This window comes from Bacidia gigantensis (assembly GCF_019456465.1).
Source record: "Bacidia gigantensis strain McMullin 20006 chromosome Unknown contig_249, whole genome shotgun sequence".
NCBI classification, from domain to species: domain Eukaryota; kingdom Fungi; phylum Ascomycota; class Lecanoromycetes; order Lecanorales; family Ramalinaceae; genus Bacidia; species Bacidia gigantensis.
Genome location: NW_025408603.1, coordinates 1,016,293 through 1,040,416, shown reverse-complemented (window position 1 = coordinate 1,040,416; position 24,124 = coordinate 1,016,293). Strand labels below are relative to the sequence as shown.

At 48.8% G+C, this 24,124-nt stretch overlaps 8 protein-coding genes across 8 annotated transcripts; 4 read left to right on the top strand and 4 right to left on the bottom strand.

The window, feature by feature from the left end:
• Window positions 1–212: 212 nt before the first annotated feature.
• Window positions 213–3,164, top strand: KY384_006520 (uncharacterized protein; the record flags this gene model as incomplete). Its single annotated transcript, XM_044815014.1, has 7 exons — window positions 213–252; window positions 312–370; window positions 444–1,250; window positions 1,301–2,476; window positions 2,526–2,766; window positions 2,815–2,923; window positions 2,975–3,164. 7 exons carry the CDS (start codon window positions 213–215, stop codon window positions 3,162–3,164), a joined length of 2,622 nt encoding a protein of 873 aa, XP_044668114.1.
• A 931-nt stretch (window positions 3,165–4,095) lies between these two features.
• Window positions 4,096–5,840, bottom strand: KY384_006519 (uncharacterized protein; the record flags this gene model as incomplete). Its single annotated transcript, XM_044815013.1, has 5 exons — window positions 4,096–4,294; window positions 4,352–4,619; window positions 5,093–5,259; window positions 5,319–5,754; window positions 5,807–5,840. 5 exons carry the CDS (start codon window positions 5,838–5,840, stop codon window positions 4,096–4,098), a joined length of 1,104 nt encoding a protein of 367 aa, XP_044668113.1.
• Window positions 5,841–6,458: 618 nt separating this feature from the next.
• On the top strand, window positions 6,459–7,106 carry CRP27 (40S ribosomal protein S22; the record flags this gene model as incomplete). Its single annotated transcript, XM_044815012.1, has 3 exons — window positions 6,459–6,591; window positions 6,806–6,875; window positions 6,926–7,106. The coding sequence occupies 3 exons, from the start codon at window positions 6,459–6,461 to the stop codon at window positions 7,104–7,106; spliced, it is 384 nt and encodes a 127-aa protein (XP_044668112.1).
• Window positions 7,107–7,525: 419 nt separating this feature from the next.
• Window positions 7,526–9,199, bottom strand: KY384_006517 (uncharacterized protein; the record flags this gene model as incomplete). Its single annotated transcript, XM_044815011.1, has 3 exons — window positions 7,526–8,618; window positions 8,666–8,797; window positions 8,850–9,199. 3 exons carry the CDS (start codon window positions 9,197–9,199, stop codon window positions 7,526–7,528), a joined length of 1,575 nt encoding a protein of 524 aa, XP_044668111.1.
• Window positions 9,200–9,953: 754 nt separating this feature from the next.
• Window positions 9,954–11,733, bottom strand: KY384_006516 (uncharacterized protein; the record flags this gene model as incomplete). The annotated part of the gene is made up of 2 exons (XM_044815010.1): window positions 9,954–10,076; window positions 10,135–11,733. The coding sequence occupies 2 exons, from the start codon at window positions 11,731–11,733 to the stop codon at window positions 9,954–9,956; spliced, it is 1,722 nt and encodes a 573-aa protein (XP_044668110.1).
• A 354-nt stretch (window positions 11,734–12,087) lies between these two features.
• KY384_006515 (uncharacterized protein) lies at window positions 12,088–13,598 on the top strand (the record flags this gene model as incomplete). The annotated part of the gene is made up of 6 exons (XM_044815009.1): window positions 12,088–12,105; window positions 12,404–12,587; window positions 12,633–12,869; window positions 13,075–13,094; window positions 13,144–13,411; window positions 13,471–13,598. 6 exons carry the CDS (start codon window positions 12,088–12,090, stop codon window positions 13,596–13,598), a joined length of 855 nt encoding a protein of 284 aa, XP_044668109.1.
• A 735-nt stretch (window positions 13,599–14,333) lies between these two features.
• KY384_006514 (uncharacterized protein) lies at window positions 14,334–17,052 on the bottom strand (the record flags this gene model as incomplete). The annotated part of the gene is made up of 5 exons (XM_044815008.1): window positions 14,334–14,473; window positions 14,508–14,964; window positions 15,054–16,701; window positions 16,750–16,933; window positions 16,986–17,052. 5 exons carry the CDS (start codon window positions 17,050–17,052, stop codon window positions 14,334–14,336), a joined length of 2,496 nt encoding a protein of 831 aa, XP_044668108.1.
• A 1,769-nt stretch (window positions 17,053–18,821) lies between these two features.
• Window positions 18,822–23,917, top strand: KY384_006513 (uncharacterized protein; the record flags this gene model as incomplete). The annotated part of the gene is made up of 5 exons (XM_044815007.1): window positions 18,822–19,073; window positions 19,121–20,807; window positions 20,997–21,053; window positions 21,446–23,190; window positions 23,501–23,917. The coding sequence occupies 5 exons, from the start codon at window positions 18,822–18,824 to the stop codon at window positions 23,915–23,917; spliced, it is 4,158 nt and encodes a 1,385-aa protein (XP_044668107.1).
• Window positions 23,918–24,124: the final 207 nt, after the last annotated feature.

Here is a 24,124-nt window from a genome sequence, read left to right as displayed (position 1 = left end):
GGAGGTGTGCCCTAGCGACATTCGTAGCCTGGGCCAAACATTTGTCGTCATTCACGAAAAACAAATAAAGCTACAACACTTAAGGTAGAGGAATACGCAAGTACTTCAGTGTCTCATTTACCTCTCTTTCTCCACATTCTCTTCAACCTGATTGATTTTCCTGCCTACGATCAAGCCTGATTCCCTGGAGCGGTCTGGCATACTCCCCCAGGATGGATGTCAACCAAGTGCTTCAGAACACATTCTCTCCAGGTGAGAATAGGCTCTTTTCGCGTCACCTTCATGTGCCTTACCCGTACTGATCATTCTAGACGCGACTGCCCGCCAGAATGCTGAACAGCAACTGAATCAGGCGGCGGAGGGCAATTTCGTACGTCGACGGCTGATACTCTCGCTTCGCTAGATGCTTCAGTCTTGAGACATGAGCTGACCATTGACCGTAGTCCACCTACTTGACGACACTTGCGAAAGAGCTAGCAAATGAGGATGCTCAGTCGGCCATTCGCCAGGCTGCGGGTATCGCCCTGAAAAATGCCTTCTCAGCACGAGACTACACCCGACTGAAGGACACACAGTCACGATGGCTTCAGTCGGTCGATGCGGCGACAAAGAGTTCGGTGCGTCAACTTGCACTGCAAACACTGAAATCAAAAGACGGAAGAGCTGGCCAGGCCTCTGCTCAATTTATTTCGGCAATTGCTGCGATCGATATCCCACGAAATCAGTGGCAGGAATTGATGCCAGCGCTCGTGGAGAATGTTGGAGAAGGCGAAGACTATTTGAAGCAGGCATCTTTACACACTATTGGATTTATTTGCGAGAGTGAAGATCAGGATCTCCGCGATAGCCTCGTTCAGCACTCAAATGCCATTCTCACAGCCGTCGTTCAGGGCGCTCGGAAAGAGGAGACTAACAATGACGTCCGCCTAGCTGCGGTGAACTCCCTATCAGATTGTCTGGAATTTGTCCGTACAAATTTTGAAAATGAAGGAGAGAGGAACTATATAATGCAAGTTATCTGTGAGGCAACACAGACAGGTGATGTCCGCGTCGAGGCTGGTGCATACGGATGCTTGAATAGAATTATGGGGCTCTACTACGACAAAATGAAGTTCTACATGGAGAAGGCCTTATTTGGCCTGACTATTATGGGAATGAAGAATCCAGAAGAAGACGTGGCCAAGCTGGCCATCGAATTTTGGTGCACCGTCTGCGAGGAAGAGTTGTCTATTGAAGACGATAATGCTATGGTGAGTCAAGTTCCATATCTTCTGGAGCTCATCTAACATCAAGAACTCAGGCGTCAGCGGATGGTACTGAACTAAGACCATTCTTCAACTTTGCACGGATAGCGGCACGTGAAGTGGTACCAGTTCTTCTTCAGCTACTCACACAACAGGATGAGGACGCTGCCGATGAGGACTATAATGTCTCAAGAGCAGCTTATCAGTGCTTGCAGCTTTTCGCTCAGACTGTAGGAGGTGAGCTTGTGCAAACAGTGTTGGGTTTCGTGGAACTTAATCTCAGGCACTCTGACTGGCATATGCGAGATGCTGCAGTATCGGCGTTCGGGGCCATAATGGAGGGCCCCGATGAAAAAATGCTGCAGCCACTAATCAAGCAAGGGTTGCCCGTACTTATTGGCATGATGGAAGATCCTGTAATACAAGTCAAAGACTCCGCAGCATTTGCCCTCGGTCGCATCTGCGAGAACGTTTCGGAGTCCATTGATGCAACAGAGCATCTTCGACCGCTCATCAGCGCCCTTTTTGCTGGCTTATCGAGCAGTCCGAAGATGGCTGGCTCCTGTTGCTGGGCATTGATGAACCTGGCGGAGCGATTCGCTGGTGAGCCTGGTGCGCAGGAGAATCCACTCTCACCTCATTTCTCAGACAGTATTTCGACGCTGCTTTCAGTTACGGAAGGGTCTGATACCGATAACCAGCTCCGCATGGCTGCGTACGAGGTTCTGAACGCCTTCATCACTAATTCTGCTAATGACAGTCTGCCTACTGTTGCTAAGACAGCAGACGTCATTCTGAAGCGACTTGAAGACACTATCCCAATGCAGCAACAGATTGTCAGTGTTGAGGATCGCATCACCCTTGAAGAGATCCAGACGAGCCTAGCGTCTGTGCTTCTAGCCGTAATCCAGAGACTTGAGGGAGAAGTCAAGCCAGCCGCAGACCGTATCATGAACGTACTACTACAGATATTGAATTCAGTAGGTGCAAAATCTAGCGTCCCGGATACCGTATTTGCAGCGGTGGGTGCCTTGGCAAACGCACTTGAGGAGGATTTTGGCAAGTATATGGAGTCTTTCACGCCTTTCCTGTACAATGCTCTCGGGAATCGGGAAGAGCCTGGTCTCTGCGCCATGGCAATCGGGTTGGTCAGCGACGTTGTGCGCTCACTCGGAGAGATGTCACAGCCATATTGCGATACCTTCATGAATTATCTGCTGAGCAATCTGAATGTACGTAATGAACGATCTGCGTGTGCACCTGAGCTGATGTGTCGTACAGGACAAATCTGTCAGCAACCAATTCCGACCTGCTATTCTTCAGACATTTGGCGATATTGCTCAGGCAATCGGGCCTCACTTTGAGACTTATCTATCTGTCGTGGGCCAAGTATTGCAAGCCGCCGCAAACGTAACAACGAATGAGAGCCAAGGATTTGAAATGCTAGACTACGTAATATCATTGAGAGAGGGCATTATGGATGCTTGGTCAGGAACTATCCTAGCAATGAAGCAGACTAAACGTAAGCCAATTCAAGGGACCCTTGTCTATAGGTTAGCTAATGGCATAGCGCACCTGTTGACCCAATACGTTGAGCCAATTTTCACTGTCTTAAACGTGATCGCTCGCGATTTGAACCGAAGCGAAGCTCTTCTACGATCCGCCATGGGCGTCATCGGGTACGTGAATCGTAGGTAGTGAGAGCATAGAACGTGTTGACAAAAGTGTAGTGATCTTGCCGACACATTTCCCAATGGCGACTACGCCAATCTATTCCAGCAGGACTGGGTCACTGCCCTCATCAAAGATGTCAAGACTAACCGTGACTTTCAACCTCGTTCGATCGAGACTGCACGTTGGGCCCGGGAGCAAGTAAAACGACAAATCGTAACCGTACAGGGTGGTCAAACAATGTCGTGACTGCGGCCTTGTTTCTTCAATCTCGTCCCCTATCCCTTCCCCCATCCTCTAGCCAGAAGTCAGAGAAAGGTGCCTATTTTGAGCACTCTGTTGCCGTCTCTGATATGGTCGCTCATCACTGGCGAGAACAGCCACGTGGAGTCGCTCAAGCTCCATAGATTATCCCAGCGCCAGACCAGGATGGCTCCCCACTCTATTGCACACTCAGCACAGCAATACACCAGCAGAGCACCATCAATTACACCCTATTTTCCGGCCGTGCCATTCCACATCGCCTACCTACATCTTCAATTTCAGAAGGTACCCTTCTACCCTACAGCATCTGTATATAACAGCTTGCAACACGACCATGCACCCGCAGCACCAATTACACCTCACTAGATATCGGAGTCAAAGTAATACGGAGTGGACGGATCTTTGAAGGTGGCAGCATAGAATCATGTATACCCAAAGTCATGTATCCCTTCCAATTGGCAAGAGTCACGGAACGATTAAAACTAGCGATCTAAGCTCACTTAGCCAATGAAAAAGAATGATATGAACCTATCAGAGAAACCCTCGTGATGACTTTCGACCCACAATTGCGAATGATGCAATTTTCCAAAGTGTTTTCAAACAGGAAAGACGAAAACTGTTTAGGGTTACATTTTAGAGGTTTTAGACCATATCCCTCCGCCATCCAGCGGTAGGGTTGCACCATCCACATGACTTGACGCGGGACTGCATAAATAAATCACCGCTCCTGCAATATCTTCTGGTCGACCTAGTCTCTGGTTCGGGTTTTGCTTTGCTAAAGCCTCCTCACCTCCATAACCCGCGATCATGCCGTTCGCCATCTTCGAAGGGAAGAATCCGGGCGCAATACTGTTGACTAGTATATGTCTCGGACCTAGCTCAACTGCCAAATTCCGCGCAAGATGTATCACGGCAGCTATAGCGTTGTCAGTAGGTAAGGTAGAGCAGCGGAGGTGAACCTGAAGAGATGTTGGGATGGTATACCCTTGGATGCAGAGTAGCCAAAGGTGGCACTATCGCCCAAGGACCCAACCTGGATGCCGGCGGTGGATGCAGTGACAATGACTCGTGACGGGCTCTCGGCCGTAGCAATCTTCTGCAGCAGCGGTGCGAACCTAGTCAATTCATGTTAGTCATCAGACTTATCATTTGACATTCGCTATTCAGCTTACAATCGTATCGTATTGAAAACACTCTTGACATTCAGATCCATTACCTTCGCAAACGCCGAGTCAGGATGCGTATCAAATTTCTCGCCCCATGTTGCTCCCGCGTTCGCTAACAAGATATCAACATGAGTTGTTGTTTCTGCAACTTTTCTCAGTAAGGCCTCAACGCCCGAGATCTTGCTGCTATCGGCTGGGGCGGAGATGGCTTGGGCGCCTGATCGTTTGTTTGAAAGGGCATTGAGGGCTTCGCAGGCGGTATCGCAGGCTTCAGCTTTCCGGGAAGTTATATAGACTTTTGCACAGCCAGCTTGGAGAAGACTGATTTGATATTGATAAGTGGTTAGTCGAGATGTTAGGAACCGCAAGTGTATATATCGCTTACGCTGAAGCTGCGTGGAGACCCAAACCTCTGGACCCACCTGTCACCACTGCCACCTTGCCATCAAGGCGGAACAAGCCGTTGAAGTCTTTAAGCTCAATCTGTACTTTAGCTTCTGAAGCCATTTTGTTTACAATGAGGAGGTCGCATGGTGCGAAAACGCAGCTTTTCACTTCTTCGTCATGGCTTTTTTGCGGAGTTGCGGAGTCGAAGTGCCGAGGTCCAATGCCGAGTTATGATAGAGGCATGCCCAAGGTAAACATAAAAAATTCACAACGGGAGAAATTGGAACAATGATCTCGAATGTGGTGTTGATTTAGCTTAAACAAGGCTACCACTTCTGATCAGACGTCACGAAAGCTGACCTGTCAAGCTGATTCCGATACCAAACTGTCGCCGCCGTGCAGATTTTCCTCTGGAAGAGCTCTCAAGCGGGTGCTCGCGCTCCCATCTCTCATCCGCAACATAAGATTCGACGGCAGCATCAAGCTTGTATTCTGCTTGTTGAAGATACAATAACGCCATATCATAGCTAAACAATAATCAGAAAACCACACGTTGCGCGACAAAGGCGAGTTGTAAATCACATACTCAGGGTTCTTAGTCGTCACCATCCACCTCCTAATCTTTGACTTTCGAAGCTCTTCTTCTTCATCCTCTAGCGGTTTCGGACTCAGACTCACCCCGCCCTTGTAGAATTCGCCCGGTACTAGGATCGTCTTTCTTGCTGCAAGCAAGTGATCCGCAAAGAGGTTATTCTTCCGGCGCAAAGCAATTTGAGGGACTTTGTAGCGGAGCGCGAGGGAAGGTATGGTGTCTTGGGACAGATCGAGGAAGTGCAAAGTATCCTCGCATTGCTCTCGACCTTTCTCTGTTGGTGGCGTTCGTTGTTCCGATATAGAGTAAGCTGGGGGCTGCTCATTCTCGAAAGATCCTTTAGGCGTTTTGGGTGGCGCATATGCTGGAGGCTCTCGAAGGCCATGTGAGGGTAGCGCTGAAGCCTTTGACGATATTTGGCAGTAGGGACCTGGAGAACTTGTGAGTTGTGGCAAGGGCGAAATGTAGATGCAAAATCGAACAATATGTCTGGAACCGCGGGTTTTCCTGGGCCATTTTGAGCACGCACTCTCTTGGTCTGGACCTAGCACTTTACCTGTATACATCTTCCGCAAATCAAACGACCACAGCAGTCCAGTAGCCTGTTCGCTGGTTGGGAAAACGCTGTCTTCTCGTTGTAATCTGGTGGGTTGGAGGAAATGATGGTTGCGCAGGTGCAACAGACGACCTCGTTCATTATCTATCGAGATAGAGATTGAGAAAAGGGAAGACGCGTATCGGATGAAGTAGTGCAAAATCATGGTAATAATGCTTCAAAACGTAGACATTCATATGACGTTCAAATGCACTCTAATCTAATCCAATCGACACTAGGCTATTCCAGCTCTAGCTTCATCGAAGCGAGCCGTAGTAGTACCACAGGTTTTTTGAAAGGCGACACTCTCGCTAACAAGGAACAATTCAAGCTCGAGGTACGTGAATGATTCGGATTACAACCTGCGGTGATCATATTGCTGTCTTGTGATGCGGACCAAGTGCTATTGCGCGAAGACCATTGAACCCTCTGATGATATGGGGACGTTCTAAGCTCATGGACTAACAAAATCTCGGTGCTGGTCAACAGATACCTCAGTTCCGTGCAACGAGCTGAGAATCTCAAGAGTCGTCGCAACCATGGTCAAGACTAGTGTTCTCAATGATGCGCTCAATGCCATCAACAACGCTGAGAAAGCTGGCAAGCGTCAAGTCCTCATACGGCCAAGCTCAAAAGTCATCGTCAAATTCTTACATTGCATGCAGAAGCACGGTAGGTGAAGAAAGCTCTCTTATATTTCGACTAGATATACTTCATTCGGATTCAAAACTGGGCAATGATCTCATACAGTATCTGTATAATACGATCCCTGCCCTTTACCGGTCCGATAGATTGAACTCTTGCGGTTGATCTTACACGTTCGCTGAATACCCTTGTGATGTTTCAACGTTTATTCGACCGCGACATCGCTAACCTTATTCCACAGGCTATATTGGCGAATTCGAAGAAGTTGATGACCATCGGTCGGGAAAAATAGTCATACAATTAAACGGACGGTATTTGGCTCCGATCAAGCACTTCGAACTGTCAAACTAAAGATTGCTAGCATCAACAAGACCGGTGTCATCAACCCACGCTACAATGTTCGCATGGTAGACTTCGAGAAATGGGTTGTGAAGCTGTTACCGTCTAGACAATTTGGCTACATAGTCCTGACCACGTCTTCCGGAATTATGGATCATGAGGAGGCAAGACGAAAACATGTGGCTGGCAAAATCATAGGGTAGAGCATCCATGACCCAACCAAGAGATAATGCTAACTTGATTAGATTCTTCTATTAGGTTAAACGAGCCTAAATACTCCATAGACCAATTCGTATCTAGCAACGATCGATAGTCAAGGCTCGTAGCAATCCTTTGATGTTTTGCGGACTTCACCCGTTGACCATATCAAAGAACCCATGTTCTGACTCAGTTGCATGTGACATTGAACAAGCTTGGTCCACTTCCGTTGCCTCAGGAGAGTCCGTTCCTCGTTGTACTAAGTCACGCCTACTTTGTAGTAGAAGCTCACTCATGATGTGCCAGGAGCATCAGATCCTCTGGTTGAGATTGAAGTGGGCTGCTACATGTTTAAGCATGCTAGGATACTCCTGAAATGATTGCATTCAATTGAGCTGAGTGTTACGTCCTCCATGTTGGGGGCTCACTCAAGTACATGGCCAATGGCTTGCCCGTAATTGACATGTTGGCCTTTCTTCACCGCCCATTTCCATCCCCCTCCCCTCGCACCGCCGTCCCAGCCTTCGTCAAGGCTCTTTCTACTTCCCGTCGGTGCCTCGAAGACCAAGACGATTGAAGAGCCAAGCTGAAAGCCTCCAATCTCCTCGCCGCGTTTCAGAGCGTGACCCCCTAAAACTTTGCTAGCTTCCATATAGGTTGCAGAAGCATAGCCCGAATACGGTTCACCTCGGCTTGATGCCTCTTCAGCAGCTTTATCCGCCTCGGTATCTGTTACCAAACTGTTGGTGCGAAGCTCTCTGTCGAAGTTTATCTTTATTGAGCCCACATTTGTCGCACCGACTGGAATAAAGCTAAAAAAACCCCAACGCCACCGACCTAGAAGCACAACTCGTTCGTTGAGTGTGAAGAGGCCGGGCAGCTTCTTTTGAAGCCATGGAGACACGGAGTATAGCTCCCCTGCAAAATGCCGACGGATAGACACGACCCAGGACGCTGGGCTATGGAATCGATGGTAATCTCCTGGCGCGAGATAAATTACAACGTAATGGAGCGTTGTTGGTGTCCTCTGTTTGGGCGAGAACCAGGACTTGCTACTGCCATCGCCCAGGGCAAGATCGGCACGTACTTCTGCTTCTGACGAGGACTTAGGGTTCGTCGATGCATCGATGGATGTGGAATTCTCGTGAGACTCTGGCCCCGAGAATAAATTTGGCAGCGTGTAGGAGATACCATTTAACTTTGCGAATTCTTCGTCTGCCCTTTCTGCCTCCTTGTCATTGAACTTGTCCTTCTCATCGTCTGCTATATGTTCCTTGACCACTGTTGATCTTGAGGTTTCCCGACCTAAGAGTGCGTCCAACGAGTAGGTCACACCCTTGACTTGCTCAACTTCACCTCTTTCAACCGTACCAAACTGTAATATCTTTCCGTCTGCAGGCGAAAGCAGAGCAGAGCTATCTGGATCGACTGAACGAACTCCAGCCTTCAGACTCCGGTAGAAGAAGGATGCTAAGTTATTGTAGTTGTGTAGATCTGTCTCAGAAGCTTCCGATAGACTTATGAAGCTTTAGTATAAGCTTTTGAGAGTCTCTTTCATACATACTTGACACCGAATAGGAAGCTATAGAGCCGAAAACCTGGTACACGCAAGTAGTATGGGATCTCTAATTCGTTGAATCGGCCCCATAGCCGTGAGAGTCCTTTGAGGGGCAACGTAGACATTATTTGGACTTGCCTTCTCGTGATTAGTTAAAATTCAGATGTCGAGAGCGCTGGATTAGCCATACCATGGCCCGCTTGGACGTATACGCTCTCGCTTCCTAGGCGGGTGCTTTGAATGATCTTCGGCGGTCTTTGCCTCGTCTTTGGCCTGATCCTCCTCTTCTTGCCGTCTCCTTTCCCTGGCTTGTATACGATACAGCTGCAATGCACCGACGGACGCAATTCCAAGCCCTACTGGAATTGGCTTCCATTCTATCTTGGTGTCCCTGAGAGCTGCTCGAAGACGGGTACCAAAAGGGCGCGAATCATGTTTTCGAGTCGAAGTTGAGAAACGAGCCCGACAAGAAGGACAGACATATTTTCGACTTGTCACAAGTAACCACTGCCGGTGGAAAGGAAGCTTGCATTTTTGCATTGTTGGTGTAGGAGAGAAGCAAAATGGGCAACTTAGTGTGACGTACCGTGCCAAGACGACTGAATGATGCCCTAAATATACCTTAGTTTTTATTAGATGGGACCCTAAATGGCCTATGTTTACTACTATAGATGAATATCTAAAAGTTTCCTATATATATAATGTTTTTTTCTGTATTTTTTTCAACCTTTTGAAATTTGGAATGAAGTTCTTTAAAAGTTATTACATAATATTCAGGTACGTTAAATAAGGGGAGTAATACTACTCTTAAGAAAGACTAACGCTGTCTTAAGGTAGGCTCAGTTTTATGCCAAGAAAAAAATAAATTAGTCCTTGTTCACATTCCATGTTCCTCCTTTGACCAACACAACACGAACCATACCCGTGTACCCTTTGTCTTCTGCGATTTGTAGAAAAATTCTTGGAAAGGCCTACACTGCACTGCGCAATAGCCTTCCTGGTTTGATGGTGAGAGAATGTATTTGGGCAAGTGGAGAAGCGAAATTCGAAGCCCCACTCAATCAGAGAGACTCTTTCCTGAGAAGCTATCGAGGATGCATCCGACTACAGCCTCAGCTACTGCTTTCTTTGTACCCGATTACACAACTTGACGATCACGTTGAATCTTGTGCATGGATTTCAATTATTTGTTGGATAACAAATGCTTAGCAAAGCATGTATGGCTGTGAAACAAACAGCGACGAGGCATAAAATGACGAAGAAAATCGGTTCTGACGCAAAATAGTATCGATCATCATGATGAGGCTATCGAAAGGACGGGCTTATCTTTCATCGTCCGATGACGAAAATTGGATGTCTTCAGCATTCGCCTGATCCTCTGCTCTGCCAGAAGCTTCTTCGTCACTGAAATCCAACTCTTCACTAGACAGCGTCGCACTTCTCTCGTCTAAGCGGTCATCAGTTCTTAAAATTACCCGGCTCGTCCTCAAGGAGAGGTGAGTTCGCAGTACAAGATGACTGTCATGTTTGGGCGATTCATTGTTCACCTCCTCATCGCTACTGAAGGCCATGTCTTCTGAGCCTTCTTCATCGGAAAATTCAAAGCTATCCGCCGCTTTAAATCCAAATTCTTCGTCAGAATCTGGCAAACGCACAAGGCGCTTCAAGCGGGGTTTGTGCTGGTGAGCAGGAACTCGAGGGATATTGTGTTGGCCGAAAGTCTGCGGAACACGGATCAAAGTGTGAGAGTGAGGTCCGCAAGATGCTGTTGATGGAAAGAGCACTGTATGCTTTGTGCCACTGGTAGTGGTAATTAGGATTTTCAAGGCAAGTCGTGAACCTGATAAACCACTTCCTCGTGCAGGAGAAAGGGTCACCAGAGCGGACATTCGTCGTAAAAGGGCGGCGAGGTTGTTCGACCTACTATTGTCCGCATCTAGGGCATCGATACTGTCAAGCATAATATATAGAATGCCTCGTTTGTTTGCGAGCGAGTGCAGCAGATGTTGCAAGACCGCCCATGCACCCTTCGTGCTGTCTCGTGCGTGAGCCCAGCGCTGAGCTGTCAACCAGTCTCTTTGCGCTTGAACAAGGGACGGATACTGCAGTAAGAGCTGCGCGACGAAGGAATTGATGATGGTCTTTGTCAGTGCGAAGTAAGTGGCACTCGGATCTCCATATGTTTCTGCTGCTATATCGGCAAAGTAGAAGAGCACAATACTTCCTTGCTCTTTTGCTTTGAGCATAACATCGACTGAGAACTCGGTTGTCCATTTACTTGCGCGGGCATGGGCGAATCCGTCAATCCAAAGCAATGTTGATTCTCGACTCTTCAACCATGACTTGACTTCCGGCTTGTCCTGAAGAGCAAGTGCGTTGTAAGAATTATCAACCTCAAGTTGTAAGCTTTGCACTGCGCATTGTTTGAGGTGCTCGAGAGGAGGTTGATGGTCTGGAAGGGCCTGCATGGGTTCATCTAAAGATAAAGGAGCGGAATATGTGAGTCTTTTTTGGCTCTTGGGTTGGCTGTCTCCAGAGCTTTGCACCTTTCCTACGTCTTCTTTCTTAGTCTGCTCTTGTGCAATTGCTCGAAGCAGTTGTGCGATGGTGGTGTGTGAGCTGATCTGCAGTCTCTTTGTATCGTCGAGGCTGGTAATGAGTGCCGATATGTCGTTCTGCATCACAGCTAGCCGGTAGGTATTATTTACGTCCACGCGGTCTTTGACCCTCTTTGAGTACTTATTCAGCTCATCAATGGTTGGCTTGATGCGCGCTTGATAAGGCAGGGCAACATTTTTGAAGAATTTGACTGGCGTCGAATAGATCAGCACTATTAAACGATCTTGTAAAGGTACCTCACCAAATACATTCTCCCTACACCAGTCAATGGAGAGCTGAAGGAATTTTATAAAATTATCATAGACGCCAGCAACCTGCTCGACCATGTCCGCCTCTGGAAACAACCGAATGTATCCGTCCATGATTTTGAATTGATCTCCAATATCTGCGAGGTGATCCACGATTTTCTCCTTCAGCTCCTGATGATTGACACTCACAGCAAGTAAAAACTTCATCGCTCCCCCTGTATGCTTTGGTCAACCATCACTCCCCATTTGAATGTCAATTCTTACAAGCTAGTGCCGCAAACTCTGGATGAGATGAAACTAGGACGTCCATGACCGATGAGTAATGATTTACTACCCGACAAAATTTTTTCAAGCCCAGCCTTGATCTTTTGCCAAATCCTGGTTTTTTTGCTGGACGATACCTCTATCGCAAAACGCTTATCTAACTCCTCTTGAGCAGTCTGCAAGAGGCTCTTGAAGTTTGTCCGTTTGTCAATAAGGAGATCCTGGCGGTCTGATGGGACATGTTTATTGACGTCGTCTATAGCCAGCCTTAGGGCACAAAAGGTAACTCCGGAAACTATGCTAGCAAAAGCAAATGTAAGCCGTGTCTCTGCTGTCTACACCGATACGCATCCTGTTCAGTACTACTAGCAATAACAAAAGTAGCTCAGAGAAAGCTGTTCAAAGAAATTGCCTGGTCCAGACAGGTGTCGCAAGTCGCACAATACTTGCTAACATACCGACATTCAATTAAGCTGCAGATCTCGAGGTGCGAACTTTGTTGGTCAAAGACAGAAGAGCCAATTTCATTTTGCGCGGCAGTTCCGTCGAGTCCTACAGTACCTGTTCTATGGGTTGTTGGTGTGATGGAGAATTTCGGACAAAGAAATGGCAGACTTACCATGTGAATAGTCTCGCTAAAGTCGAATTCAATAAGAGATCGTTCGATCGGCTGGTGTTACGAGAGGAGTATAAGATGACGCTGAAAGCCATGGTAGCACAACATTTTACTCAAGGTCAAGACCGCTTCAATGATCTTGTGGCAGGTAAAGGACAAGGGTTGAATATCCTTCTACACGGTTTGTCGGCCCAGGACCAGTGCTGACCAATACTGAAGTTTCCAGGCCCTCCTGGCGTTGGCAAGACACTGACGGCAGAATGTGTAGCGGACATGTACGAGAGACCCCTATACTCCGTGACTTCAGGCGATATCGGGACGGACCCTGAGACCGTTGAGAAGAAACTCCTCGCCATCTTCGACTACGCTGTTCGTTGGAATGCCCTCCTACTACTTGATGAAGCAGACGTCTTCCTCGCCGAGCGTAACCTCGAAAATCTGTTAAGAAATGCGCTTGTATCTGGTGAGTCTCTTAAAAAGATTGAAGGTCATCCTGAACGAAGTTGACGTCTCTGTCAGTTTTTCTTCGCAATATAGGTACGAAGTAGCTACAGCAGCGTTACTAGCATCGCTAACCTTCACAGAATATTTCAACGGGGTCTTGTTTCTGACCACAAATCGTAAGATTTACATCTGAAAGCACCAGGTTCAATGCTAATCTGATTTAGGGGTTGGCACTATAGACGAGGTAAGCCAGCTAATTCAACTGATCATAGTCTTTTGTTCATCTTGACCAGGCTTTCCAATCCCGTCTACACATTACGTTGGGCATAGATCCGCTCTCGGTCGAGGATAGGCGGCAACTCTGGTATCTATTCATCAAAGACTTGAAGCACCTATCCCAGGATCACAGGCGAGCTTTGGCGAGAGAAGCTCGAGATAATTGGGCTCACAAAGACTTTAATAGTCGCCAAATTCGTAACGCCGTCAAGACAGCACTCACACTTGCACGCCAAGACGGTGTTGAAGTCCAAGCCTCACACTTTCAAACCGTCTTGGATATCGGTATGCTCACTTTCCTGCCGCTTGCCGCTTGCTATAGCATACTGACCGCCCTCCTTTAGGATCAAGATTCGCCGGCTATATGCAGCGTCTGAAGAAAATGGATCGAGAGAGATTCGCTGAAGCCATTGGTACAAGACTCGATCTGACTGCGAAACCCATTCAAAGCCCGGGATCCCCCCTAATCTAGCAAAAGCGTCAAAGGCGAGCCCACAAGCCCAATTCAAGAGCACGGAGCCGCTCGATGTTGATTTCGATTCGGATTAAGAAACACCAACAGCAAGGCTTGAGACTAGAGGATGATGGGCTATAGGGTGAATGAAAGACCAATCACTTGCAGACCCTATTGTAAATTCTGCCTCGGCTGAACCGATTATGGAGGTCTTGCGGACAAAAGACATGAAGAAAATTACCTAGAGCAATCTGTAAACCAAAAGCATTCCTTTGAATACGTCGCTAATCATTCATAAACCCTCTTCTGAGGCGATTGGAATGATGGGGACTTAACGTGATACCTTGCATCGCTCTTATTACATTATATATTTATATATGTATATTCTCTCCAGTATCCAGTCTTGGATTGTTGAGCTGCCGATCATAACTTTGACCCACCCCTCCCTACCATATCTCCCCCTCTTCCCTTTCCATAGACCTTAATGCCTTCATATCATAACCCCCACCCCCACCCAAATTACTAGACCTCCGAACCACTCTGTTACTGTCCAACCCCTCCTCAACTTCCCTCCGCGGCTCTCTTTCCGCCCAGTCGATACCGGAGGGGGCGGCGCCCCTCCTCCTCCTCCTCCACTACTCGTCAATATATCGCTCGCGCTCGCGCTCGAGGAATTCCAAATCGTCCCCCCGGACGGAGTGACGCTGCCTGCCGTGGATAACAAGGTGGACTGCGCCACCGCTTTCCCGTTCCTCACTCCTCCTGCTCCACTTCCGCCTCCTGGATTCGAGTCATTGGAGCCTCCTCCAGGGCCAAAGTTGGGGTTTGGGTCGGGGTCGGGGATCCAGATGAGTACGTCGTCCCCTTCATCGTCACCGGCTGACCCGTGTGTACTAATAAAGTTGGAGGTAGAGGACGAGGAGGTACCGGGATAAAACGCCGCCGCGATCGCTTTCTTCACGTTAGCTGTGTCTTGCCCGGACCCGGCTGCATCAGTAGAGCTGGGATTGGCGGGGCTAGGCTCGACGGCGCCGAATGCACCGTCTACTATGGCGCCCAGGTTGGTGGCTGTGGGGAGCGCTACGCCTTGCCCTCCGTTCTCTCCCCCAGCGCCTCCTCCTCCGCCGCCACCACGGTTGCCGCCGCCGCCACTATTTGAGGCACCCGAGGAAGTCGGAGGAGGACGATAGTTCGCCACATTAACGCTTTTGCCGTCCGGCGAGATAGCAATACTAGCGCCCGGCAGTGCGGCGGAGAGGACTGATACATCTGGCTTACTGCCTGGCGGGATGGGGATGGTGAAACTTGCTGCTGCTGAAGTCCCGTCGGTACCGTCGGTAGGAGGGGGGAGGGCGAGTGAGTCAGCGAACGCGTCCACTTGGGCCTGAGCTCGTGTGTCCCCTCCACCAGCTACTACTGATCCCGAAGCTGCGTTTGCTCCGCCTTGGTTTCCCGCTCCCGCCCCCCTGCCACCCCTCCTCCTTGTGTAGGTGGATTGGTGGGCCGAGGAGCGGTGATGAAAGCGTAGCTCTGGCCATCTAGTGCGATCACACCGGATGATCCGAGGGAGATGGGGAGGCCCGAGATGGTCGTCTGCGTGCCTGGGGATAGGGTCGCGGAACCGATTTTCAGCCCGCCGCCTTGGGATGCGGGGAGCGCGTGAACTGGGGCACCGCCGAGGGCGAAATGGGCGAGGTGAGCTGATGGGGATGAAGGTGGGGGGGTGGCGGCAAGGGGATTGGAGTCAGGGTGGTTGGGATTTTGCTGGGTTGTGTCGGAGACAGAATCGGGGGTGAGGGGCTGATCATTGTTTTGTTGTGATGACCCAGGGCCAGAATTTGGGTGCGGAGTTCCCGCAGACGAACCACTGGCGGGAGCTGGCTGGTTGTTTTGCTGTGGTGATCCTGGACTATCTTGTTGACGTTGAGCGTCTGAGGAGGAGCCGTCTTTGACTACTGGAGTGATGCCTTGATGATCGTAGACGTTGTCCGGCACCATGCTGGTTGGAGGGGGCAGTGGGTTATCAGCGGGAGGTGAGTTCCCTGTAAGCGTTCCCGAAATCAGATTCGCCGAACTTGGAGAACCGCCGTGAGAATTAGTATTTCCATTTTCGTTTCTATTGGAGGGTGTCTGCGCTGTGTATTGTGGATCAAATATTGGCAAAGATGAAGGATTTTTTGGTGGAGACGCTGGTGCTGGCTGGTTGGCTGGAGCGAAGACGATGTGATTTGTGTCATCAACCACAGCGTGAGTCGGTGGCTTGGGTTCATTACGGTCACTTTGAGGCGCCCCTTGTGCCGCAGCTGGAGCTGGTGCAGGTGCCACTTGGTTGCCGTTTCCATTCTTCTGGCTCTTTGATTCATCAGGAACGCCTTCGCTGCTACCCGGTTGCGCTTGCTTTTGCTGGGGTGGTGGCGCCCCATCAGAAGTCGGTGTATTGCCAGCTGGTTGCGGCTGATGGTGATCATCCGGTGGTGAATTCTTAGAAGGTGCGTCATGACTCAAACCTGGTTGGTCAGGAGAGACATTCCCCTTGAAATTCGGAGTCATGGTTGCCGATTCGCCATCCCCGTCATCTGGATCATTCGCATGTGCATCTGGCTTTTTTGATGAGGGGGTAGGAGCCGGGTTAGCCGGAGCCGGGACTGCCACCGGTTTGGGCTCCGGGGTGGGAATCGTAGCTGGCTCTGCCTTCGTCACCGGACCAGCCTGATCTTTGGGTGGAGCAAGAGTATCAGCATGACCAATCACCCTTGGCGGATCAAATGCACCATAAAAGAGTGGTTCGCAGCTTTTCCACGACGGATCGACATCCGTCAGCTCTGCTGGCAGTGATAGCCGCGGGTTGATGTAAGGTGGACAACCAGCTTTGGTTGTCGTGGAAGTGATTATTGGATTATAATAAAGAGACGAGAAATCGATCGTATGGAATCCATCAACGACGACGTTCTCGTCACAACGCTGGTCAGGACTTGAGAGAGTGCCATAGGCTAGGAAGCGAGACGAGTACCCTATCGTCTTTGCGTCAAATACGGGGCCGATTGTTTGTAATGTTGAAGCTGCGCCACAGGTCACGGTTGCTCTCAACGAAGAGTATACTACGTAGACAGATGGTGACGTGCTGCGTCCAGGTCAGACTTAATCTCAAGAGTTCCACCACGGTACTTACAAAGTGAAGCCGTCAAGGACAGAAGTAGACTGGTTTGTCCGGATCGAGCCATTTGAGACATTGTCAGGAGCCCAGTATACAAGCTGGACGCCCCCTGGAGCTTCGATCCCGCATTTTCCACATTCTCTAAGGTTTGTTGCTGCTGGCACAGAAGCTGAAGTATTTGCGAAAGAAGGCGATTGGGCTTTGAATGTATGAGTGCTTGCACAGACAGTTCCGGAGACATCGAGTCTTACCGAGAGCAGCAGCAGCGGCGAGGTGTAGCCGGAAGACTACGACTATGCAAAGAAGAATATGGAACATCCAAATTGAGCTAACGAGTGCTGATGATACAACTTAATGAGTGATAAGACGACCTCAATTGTTCGCAAGTAAAGAGCATGGAGAGGACAACGAAGGTAGAGAGGTGGATCAACGCAAGAGCAGCAAAGCAACCATATTTGAGCGGAACGGCATCCCAGCCAAGTGACCAAAGGGTGGGAAACAAAACTCCTCAATGTTTTTTCGCGGCTTGGGCTGCACTCATGTCTTCTGCAGGCTTTAGATGACGCATCACTTCCTCTTGACGAGAAGTCACGACGCCAAAAAGATTCAAAGCGAAATGAAAGTCGATGCGGAAAGGGGGCCTGACGAATATAGACGGGCTTGATTGGCAGGGTACTAGCACCACTAGTAATGTGCCTTGTCAGGCGTGCCACGCGCACGAAAACGCTCCCATTTATTCAAGTCCGGGAGATTGTCCGTAACCTTCAATACGAGAGGCTGAAGATGGGTTGTGTGTATGCATTTCCGCGCCGCGATAATTTCATTGCACTGTAACATCCAAGTATACGAGTCTCTACCGCTTGGGTGGCCTGGTGGGATCTCGCGTCCTTCTTTATAGTAGGCAAAATAGAAAGATGTCGAACAATGGCATTACAATGTCCACAACTGCAAATCTGTCATTTGCGAAGGCATTTTCTGAGGTTGATGGATATGACGCATCCCCTGTTTTCGAGGTTGTAAGGAAAGTGCCGTTCCGCCGGCGCAAACTTGCTCCATTCGAGGATTTGACATTCTCTATTGTCGTTGTGCCACGAGGATATGAGGCGCTCACAGTACCAGGCTGATATGTGGTCGCAAGGGCCTCGATAGGGCATGCAGGTGCTATCACCAAGAACAGAGACTGAACTCGGACTGTTGTTGATGCTGCGGGCAGAACATACCAGCGTCGCCAGTAGAAGTTTGGAAAGCGTTAAACCATATTACTCGCAGATGCAGATGCATGAGTCCTCGGTGGGGCTACCTGGGACCTTTATTTTCTGTACCTGCTTGGCAATGTCAACGATCTCGGTGTTACGCGTCGACGCAGGCGAATTAGCGACTGATACTGCATTACCGCTCATAGCAGTACGCGAATTGCCTTCCAGTCAGTTCCAAAAGCCTTTCTTTTTATCGAAGGGGAGCGCATCGTCACTGCTGGGAATGTCTCTATCTGCCATTATTCTTGATTGTTCTCTAGCTAACGAGGGTTGTGATCAAAACTCCTGTCCGATGTTTTGCGCCAAGCCGCTGCGGGAATCGGACAGGAGTTTTGATCACAACCCTCGTAAGTGCAAGACCGGATGCCAAGCCGGGTAGGGCTGAACTAGGCTCAAGTGGGTGATCTGAGGTAACTCGCCCCCCTCAAAATCAAAGAAAATAACATTTGTATGAATATAATTAATAAAAAATTATATCTATATAATTAGTATCTAAGTCTAGAAAAATTTAAGAATTATTTTATTAAGTAAATAATAATTTAACTAAAAATATAATACTCTCATATTTTATAAATTTATTAGCTATATTCAGATCAATACTTGAAGATTGGATATAAATAGGGTAGCCTAAAGGTGTTTACTGTCAAAGGTTAATACTATATCGCCTTAGCAAGGTGTCGCAGGGCCCGGGCGACTTCTGGGTGAGCGGGGGTACCTTCTTCTATCGCCAAGACTCCAGGATTGTCATCGGGTTTACGGTATCCTAATGCCAGGTATGCATTTGCCCTCTACACGCCATTCAGTACTCATGACCAAATCTACTTGAAGAAGATGGATCAGACTCCGAACTCAGCCTCCGTGCCATCAGAGAGAGACAGAATTCGACTCCACATCCTGTCCCCGAACTCTCCTTCTGTAACCTTCAATGACTTCCCTACCTCTACTACTTTGGCAGCTTTGAAAAGGATTATACACGAGGCATCGCCAGCGCACCCACCGATTGCTCTGCAGCGAATAATTTACCGGGGTCATCCTATTGTGCAAATCGAGAGGACCTTAAAGGAAGTCTTCAGCCAGGCAGTGGTATGCATCTTTGGGGAATTGCATGGCAGTCTGCTAAACTTTCCAAGATAAACGACAATGAAGTTTTGACATTACACCTGGTCATATCCGCACAGCATCCTCATCCTCGTACTGTTCCGAACCCCATTCGTACACCGCCACCTCAGCCAAGCCAGTCACCACAGTCCGTTCCTCAGGTTCAACATGGAGTCAATGCGAGGCCTCAATCAACGCCCTCTACCACCCCATCAGATATTGGAGTTCAGCAACCGTCACCTCAGATGCAACTATCACCGCAATTGCAGCAACAGTTCCAACAATTTCATGCCCTTCAAGCGCAGCTAGCAGCTCAAATGGCGAATCTCACTAATCATCCTATCGTGCAAGCCCAGGCCCCACAGCCTAATACTAATCCCTCCTCATTACAGCCTCAGCAGTCCGGCCAACAGAGTGGATTATTGGCGCAGAATCTGATACCACAGCACCATGTCAACCCGGCACTAAGCGGCCAACAAATTCCATCTGGTCCTTACCTCCCATCTCACCAGAATGTCAATACAACATATCGAGAGCATATTGGTCCAAATGGACAGCGGTGGTTCACGAGGACTGAAACGGCAAATGTCACCACGCAATTTCACATTCATCAGAATGCTCACCCTCACGCGCAAACCCCAGCTGGGGGGACACCGAGCATCGGAAATGGTCACACGACAGAGACTGCGTCGAACAACCCTGCCACAGTACCGTCCATGAATTCCGTGCAAACTCCATCCAGAATCCAAGGAGCACCCATCCCTCTTCGACCGCCAGAAAACCCGGGTTCTTCTTCAGTTTATTTGCTTTCAGCACCCAATGGGAGGCCCCACGCGCTCCTTGTCTCGCCGAATGGCACCTTCTCCGCCCCTTGGCCAAGTCCAATCTTTCCAGGCTTTGCCAGCCATCCCACAGTCACAAGCGCCGTACCCAATATGTCGGGCGTCATAGGTGCTTCAATCATGGCGAACCCAATTGGCCATCAATCAAATCAAGTAAACTCCGTCCCAGCGCCTTTGCCAAATGCCAACGTGCAGCAAGGACAAAACAATGCTGTGCAGATAGTACCATTGCCAGCTCAAGCCGACAATGGCAACGCACCCTTCATAAACCAACAGCAACGTAGAGAATTTGCTCGTATTGTGTTGCCAATGGCAGGACATCTGTGGCTTCTTATCCGACTTTTCGGTTTTGTGTACTTTTTCACACACGGGGCAAGTCTAACGCGAACTATGATTCTCTGCTCTTTAGCTACACTTGTCTTTCTGGCTCAACTGGGGACCTTTCGTGGCTTGTGGGAACCTATAAGGCGACATGCGGATAATTTATTTGCTTTGGGAGGAAATGAGCAGCCAACCCGTCAGCCTAGGAGAGTTGAGCCCATCCCTGAAGCTGCGCAGGGGCGGCAGGGAGAGCCAGCGCCACAAGAAGCTGCACAAAGAATGTTTGATGAGAGAGCGCAGCAAAACGGCAATGTGTTTCAGCAGACATTACGTCGAGCCGAGAGGGCGACGGCACTTTTTCTGGCCAGTCTGGCTCCAGGAGTGGCGGAACGACACATCAGAGCCCGGGAAGCAGCTGAAGCGGCAAGACAGCAAGATATTAGAGAACGCGAAGAAAGAGAGAAACGGGCAGCAGAGGAGGCTCGAGAAGCAGCTCAATCAAGCACAGGAGAAGGAGCTTCATCTGTTTCAGATCCGACTCCAAGCGTGCCACAAGGTGAGTCGCGAGATGTGGCACATCCTGCACTCATTGAAGTGTGAGCAAGACCGACTAGCTGCATGATGAGCAGTATAAATTAGCATTGTTGAGCATCAACCATGGCCATGTCCGGCTGATTTTAGTTATTATGATCCGCAGATGCTTCATCTTCGATGGACAATTGCATGAATCTCATGAAATACGTAGGTCTATCCGATGGCCGTGGTCGTGGGACCGTTGACCTGCAAGTGATCTTCAACATTGGTAAGCCAATCTCGTGCAATCTCAGTAGTTGGCTGGCGTAGAGGTCCTATTTCCTTCGTCCAAAATGCTTTTGGTCTTCCTGTATTCTTGTGGTAGGTGGAGAAACGGATGTCAAGCAGAGTTCGTGGGTCTCTGGCTTCTCCACCAACACACTGTGTTGTCAACGCGCGTCGATCAAGTCTCTGGCCTTCAACCTCGATACCTTAGATCTCGACTTTCCACACGCAATGCGATACTCCAAGCACGGGTCAGCGCTTTTTCAAGCGCTCGACCACATTTGCTCTTGCTTGCTTATCCTTCTGGTATTCAGCGTACTTACTCGACACTATGTCCTCGGTAAGCCTAGGTACATGCAGGTACATGGCCGTACCCTCTAATTCAAGTATTTGCAGATAGGGATGATCCACACAAATGTCGAGCACTGCTCAACGATGGCGAATGGCTCGACTACCCAGACTCATCTTCAGACTTCCCGTCGTTCCTGAACTGGCAGCCGGCAGGTTGCATGCTGCATCGTTATCAAGCGAAAGACATGGAACAGTGCCTTCAAGGTCGTCAAATCTCCTTCATTGGCGATTCTTCGGTCAGGCAGCTCTTTTGGGCTACTTCTCGAAAGCTCGACGCCGCAAAAACCTATGAAGACCAACATAGGGCTCAAAAGCATGGCGACATATTCATAAAGCGGAAGGAGATAGGCCTAAATTTTATCTGGGACCCATATCTCAATTCAACCACACTGAGGCAACAGCTGCAGCTCGAAGCGGATGCGAGTCAAGCCAATTCAACGGATCAGTCGACAGTAGTCATCGTGGTGGGGGGTGGAATGTGGCATGCTCGATACTTGGGAGCTGCCTTTTTAGAGCACTATAGCGAAAGCGTTGGTGCTCTGCTTCCCTTCATGCATCAAACAACCCAAATAGGTTTTCCAGTCGACTCATATTCTCTCAAATTGCTGGTACCCTTGCAAATACCATGGTACGAATCGCTCTCCGAAGATCGGTACCAAACGATCACCCCATCAAGAGTGGAAGCCTTGAGCCAGCGCCTGGATCAGCTGTCATTTCAGCACGCTATATCGGTTCCAAGAGCCTTCTCCGCCATGTATCACAAATTTCCCACGGCTTATGATGTCTCCGGACTCCACCTTGTCGACAAGATTGGGGACAAAATGGTTGACGTAATCCTGAACCTGAAATGTAACGCAATTTTACCACAAAGATATCCCTTCAGCAAGACTTGCTGCAACAGATATCCCCCTCCTAATTGGATACAGGTCATGAGTGTGGGCTTGTGTGCGAGCTTTACGATCGTAGTGAGCGGTAGAATTGTGAGATCAAGAAGAACTCTTGCGATGACACGTTTTCTTCCACCACATACTGCTTCTAAATCATTTGTCGTCCTGGCAATGGCTTTATGCTTGTGCTACTTCTCGGATCGATCATATTTGTGGGACAAAGCGCAAAAGCAGTTTTCCATTCGGGAATTTTTGGCTCTGATTTTCGCTACCACCTTATTCGGAGCCTTTACGATTCGCCAATCGAAGCCACTGAGTGATCTTCAAGACGTAGGTATTCTATTCCGAGACCAGACAGATGAATGGAAAGGTTGGATGCAGATCCTTATACTTATTTATCATTACACGGGAGCAAGTAGCCTACTCCCGATATACCAAATGGTCCGGATTTTGGTTGCCTCCTACCTCTTCATGACAGGCTATGGCCACACCATATTTTTCCTGAAAAGGAGTGATTTCTCTCTCAAAAGGCTGCTATCAGTCATAATACGACTCAATAGCATCAGTATAACACTCCCCTACGTCATGGACACGGACTACGTGTTTTACTACTTTGCACCTCTGACTAGTTTCTGGTACCTCGTGCTGTACATGACCATGTATGTTCAAAAGGATCGGAATGCCTCTGCCACCTTCGTCGCATCAAAGATCGTGGTTTCGACGTTGATTGTGAACTTCATAATCCAAAAATCGGGATTCTTTGAGGAAGTATTCAGGCTTTTGCACAGCTGCTGTGCGGTTAACTGGGATCTCAAGGAATCACGTTTCAGACTTTTGCTTGATAGCTATATTGTTCCTTTTGGGATGCTGAGCGGCTTATTCTATATCAAGGCTACGGATAGCGTGAGTAGAAGAAGCAATGACCATAGAAGCCGGTTCCTGAAACAACACTACCTAACAATTCAAGCAACTTGTATTCTTGTTGCTGGTCTTGCTCTTCCTTCTTTTGGAATTCTTGCCTATCACGTCAACACTAAGGCATCGTACAATTCCGTGCTGCCCTACATTAGTTTCATTCCTGTCGCAGCCTTCATTGTTCTGCGAAATAGCACTTGGACGCTTCGCAACTATTACTCAGCGGGCTTTGCCTGGGTCGGACGTATCTCGTTGGAGACATTCACATTACAGTAAGTAACAATCGTTTCACAAATAGCTCGAGAAGGTCACTTACACATGGAATCTAAGGTTCCACATATGGCTCGCAGCAGACACGAGAGGATTGCTTCGAACAGGCCTGTTTGGAAAGTACGGAGACTTCGTTCTCCATAGCATTATATTTGTGTGGCTGTCCAAAAAGGTGAATGAAGCAACAAGTACTATCACAGATTGGATTATCGACCCTTCGAAAGTACGAGACATGGAGGTCATAGAGGGAGATGAAAGTCATGATGCAGTAACTCCGGGAAAGAAGAGCGAGGATCTACCCTTCACTATGAAGCTAGCAAAGACTGTAGGCAATGGAGCTGTGAGTTCAGTAGCGGCCGCAAAGAGCAATGTCGGGCAGAGTTTGAAATTGCGAGTAGCGATGATTATTTTGCTGCTCTGGGCTCTCAATCAGGCAAGCACATAGGGCCCCTGTTTCTTGTGACATATTGCCGATAATAACGCCCTGTAGACTTATTGACCACTGCTTAAGCAGTTCATCCGGCTCATGCCTCTTCTCCACGCAGCGTTACATGCTGGATGAAACTCAGATAGATGGCAAGTGGATCAATTCGGGACACGGGATTGAAGCCATTTGTCTATAGCTTTGCAGCCTTTATGATTCTAAGTCTCT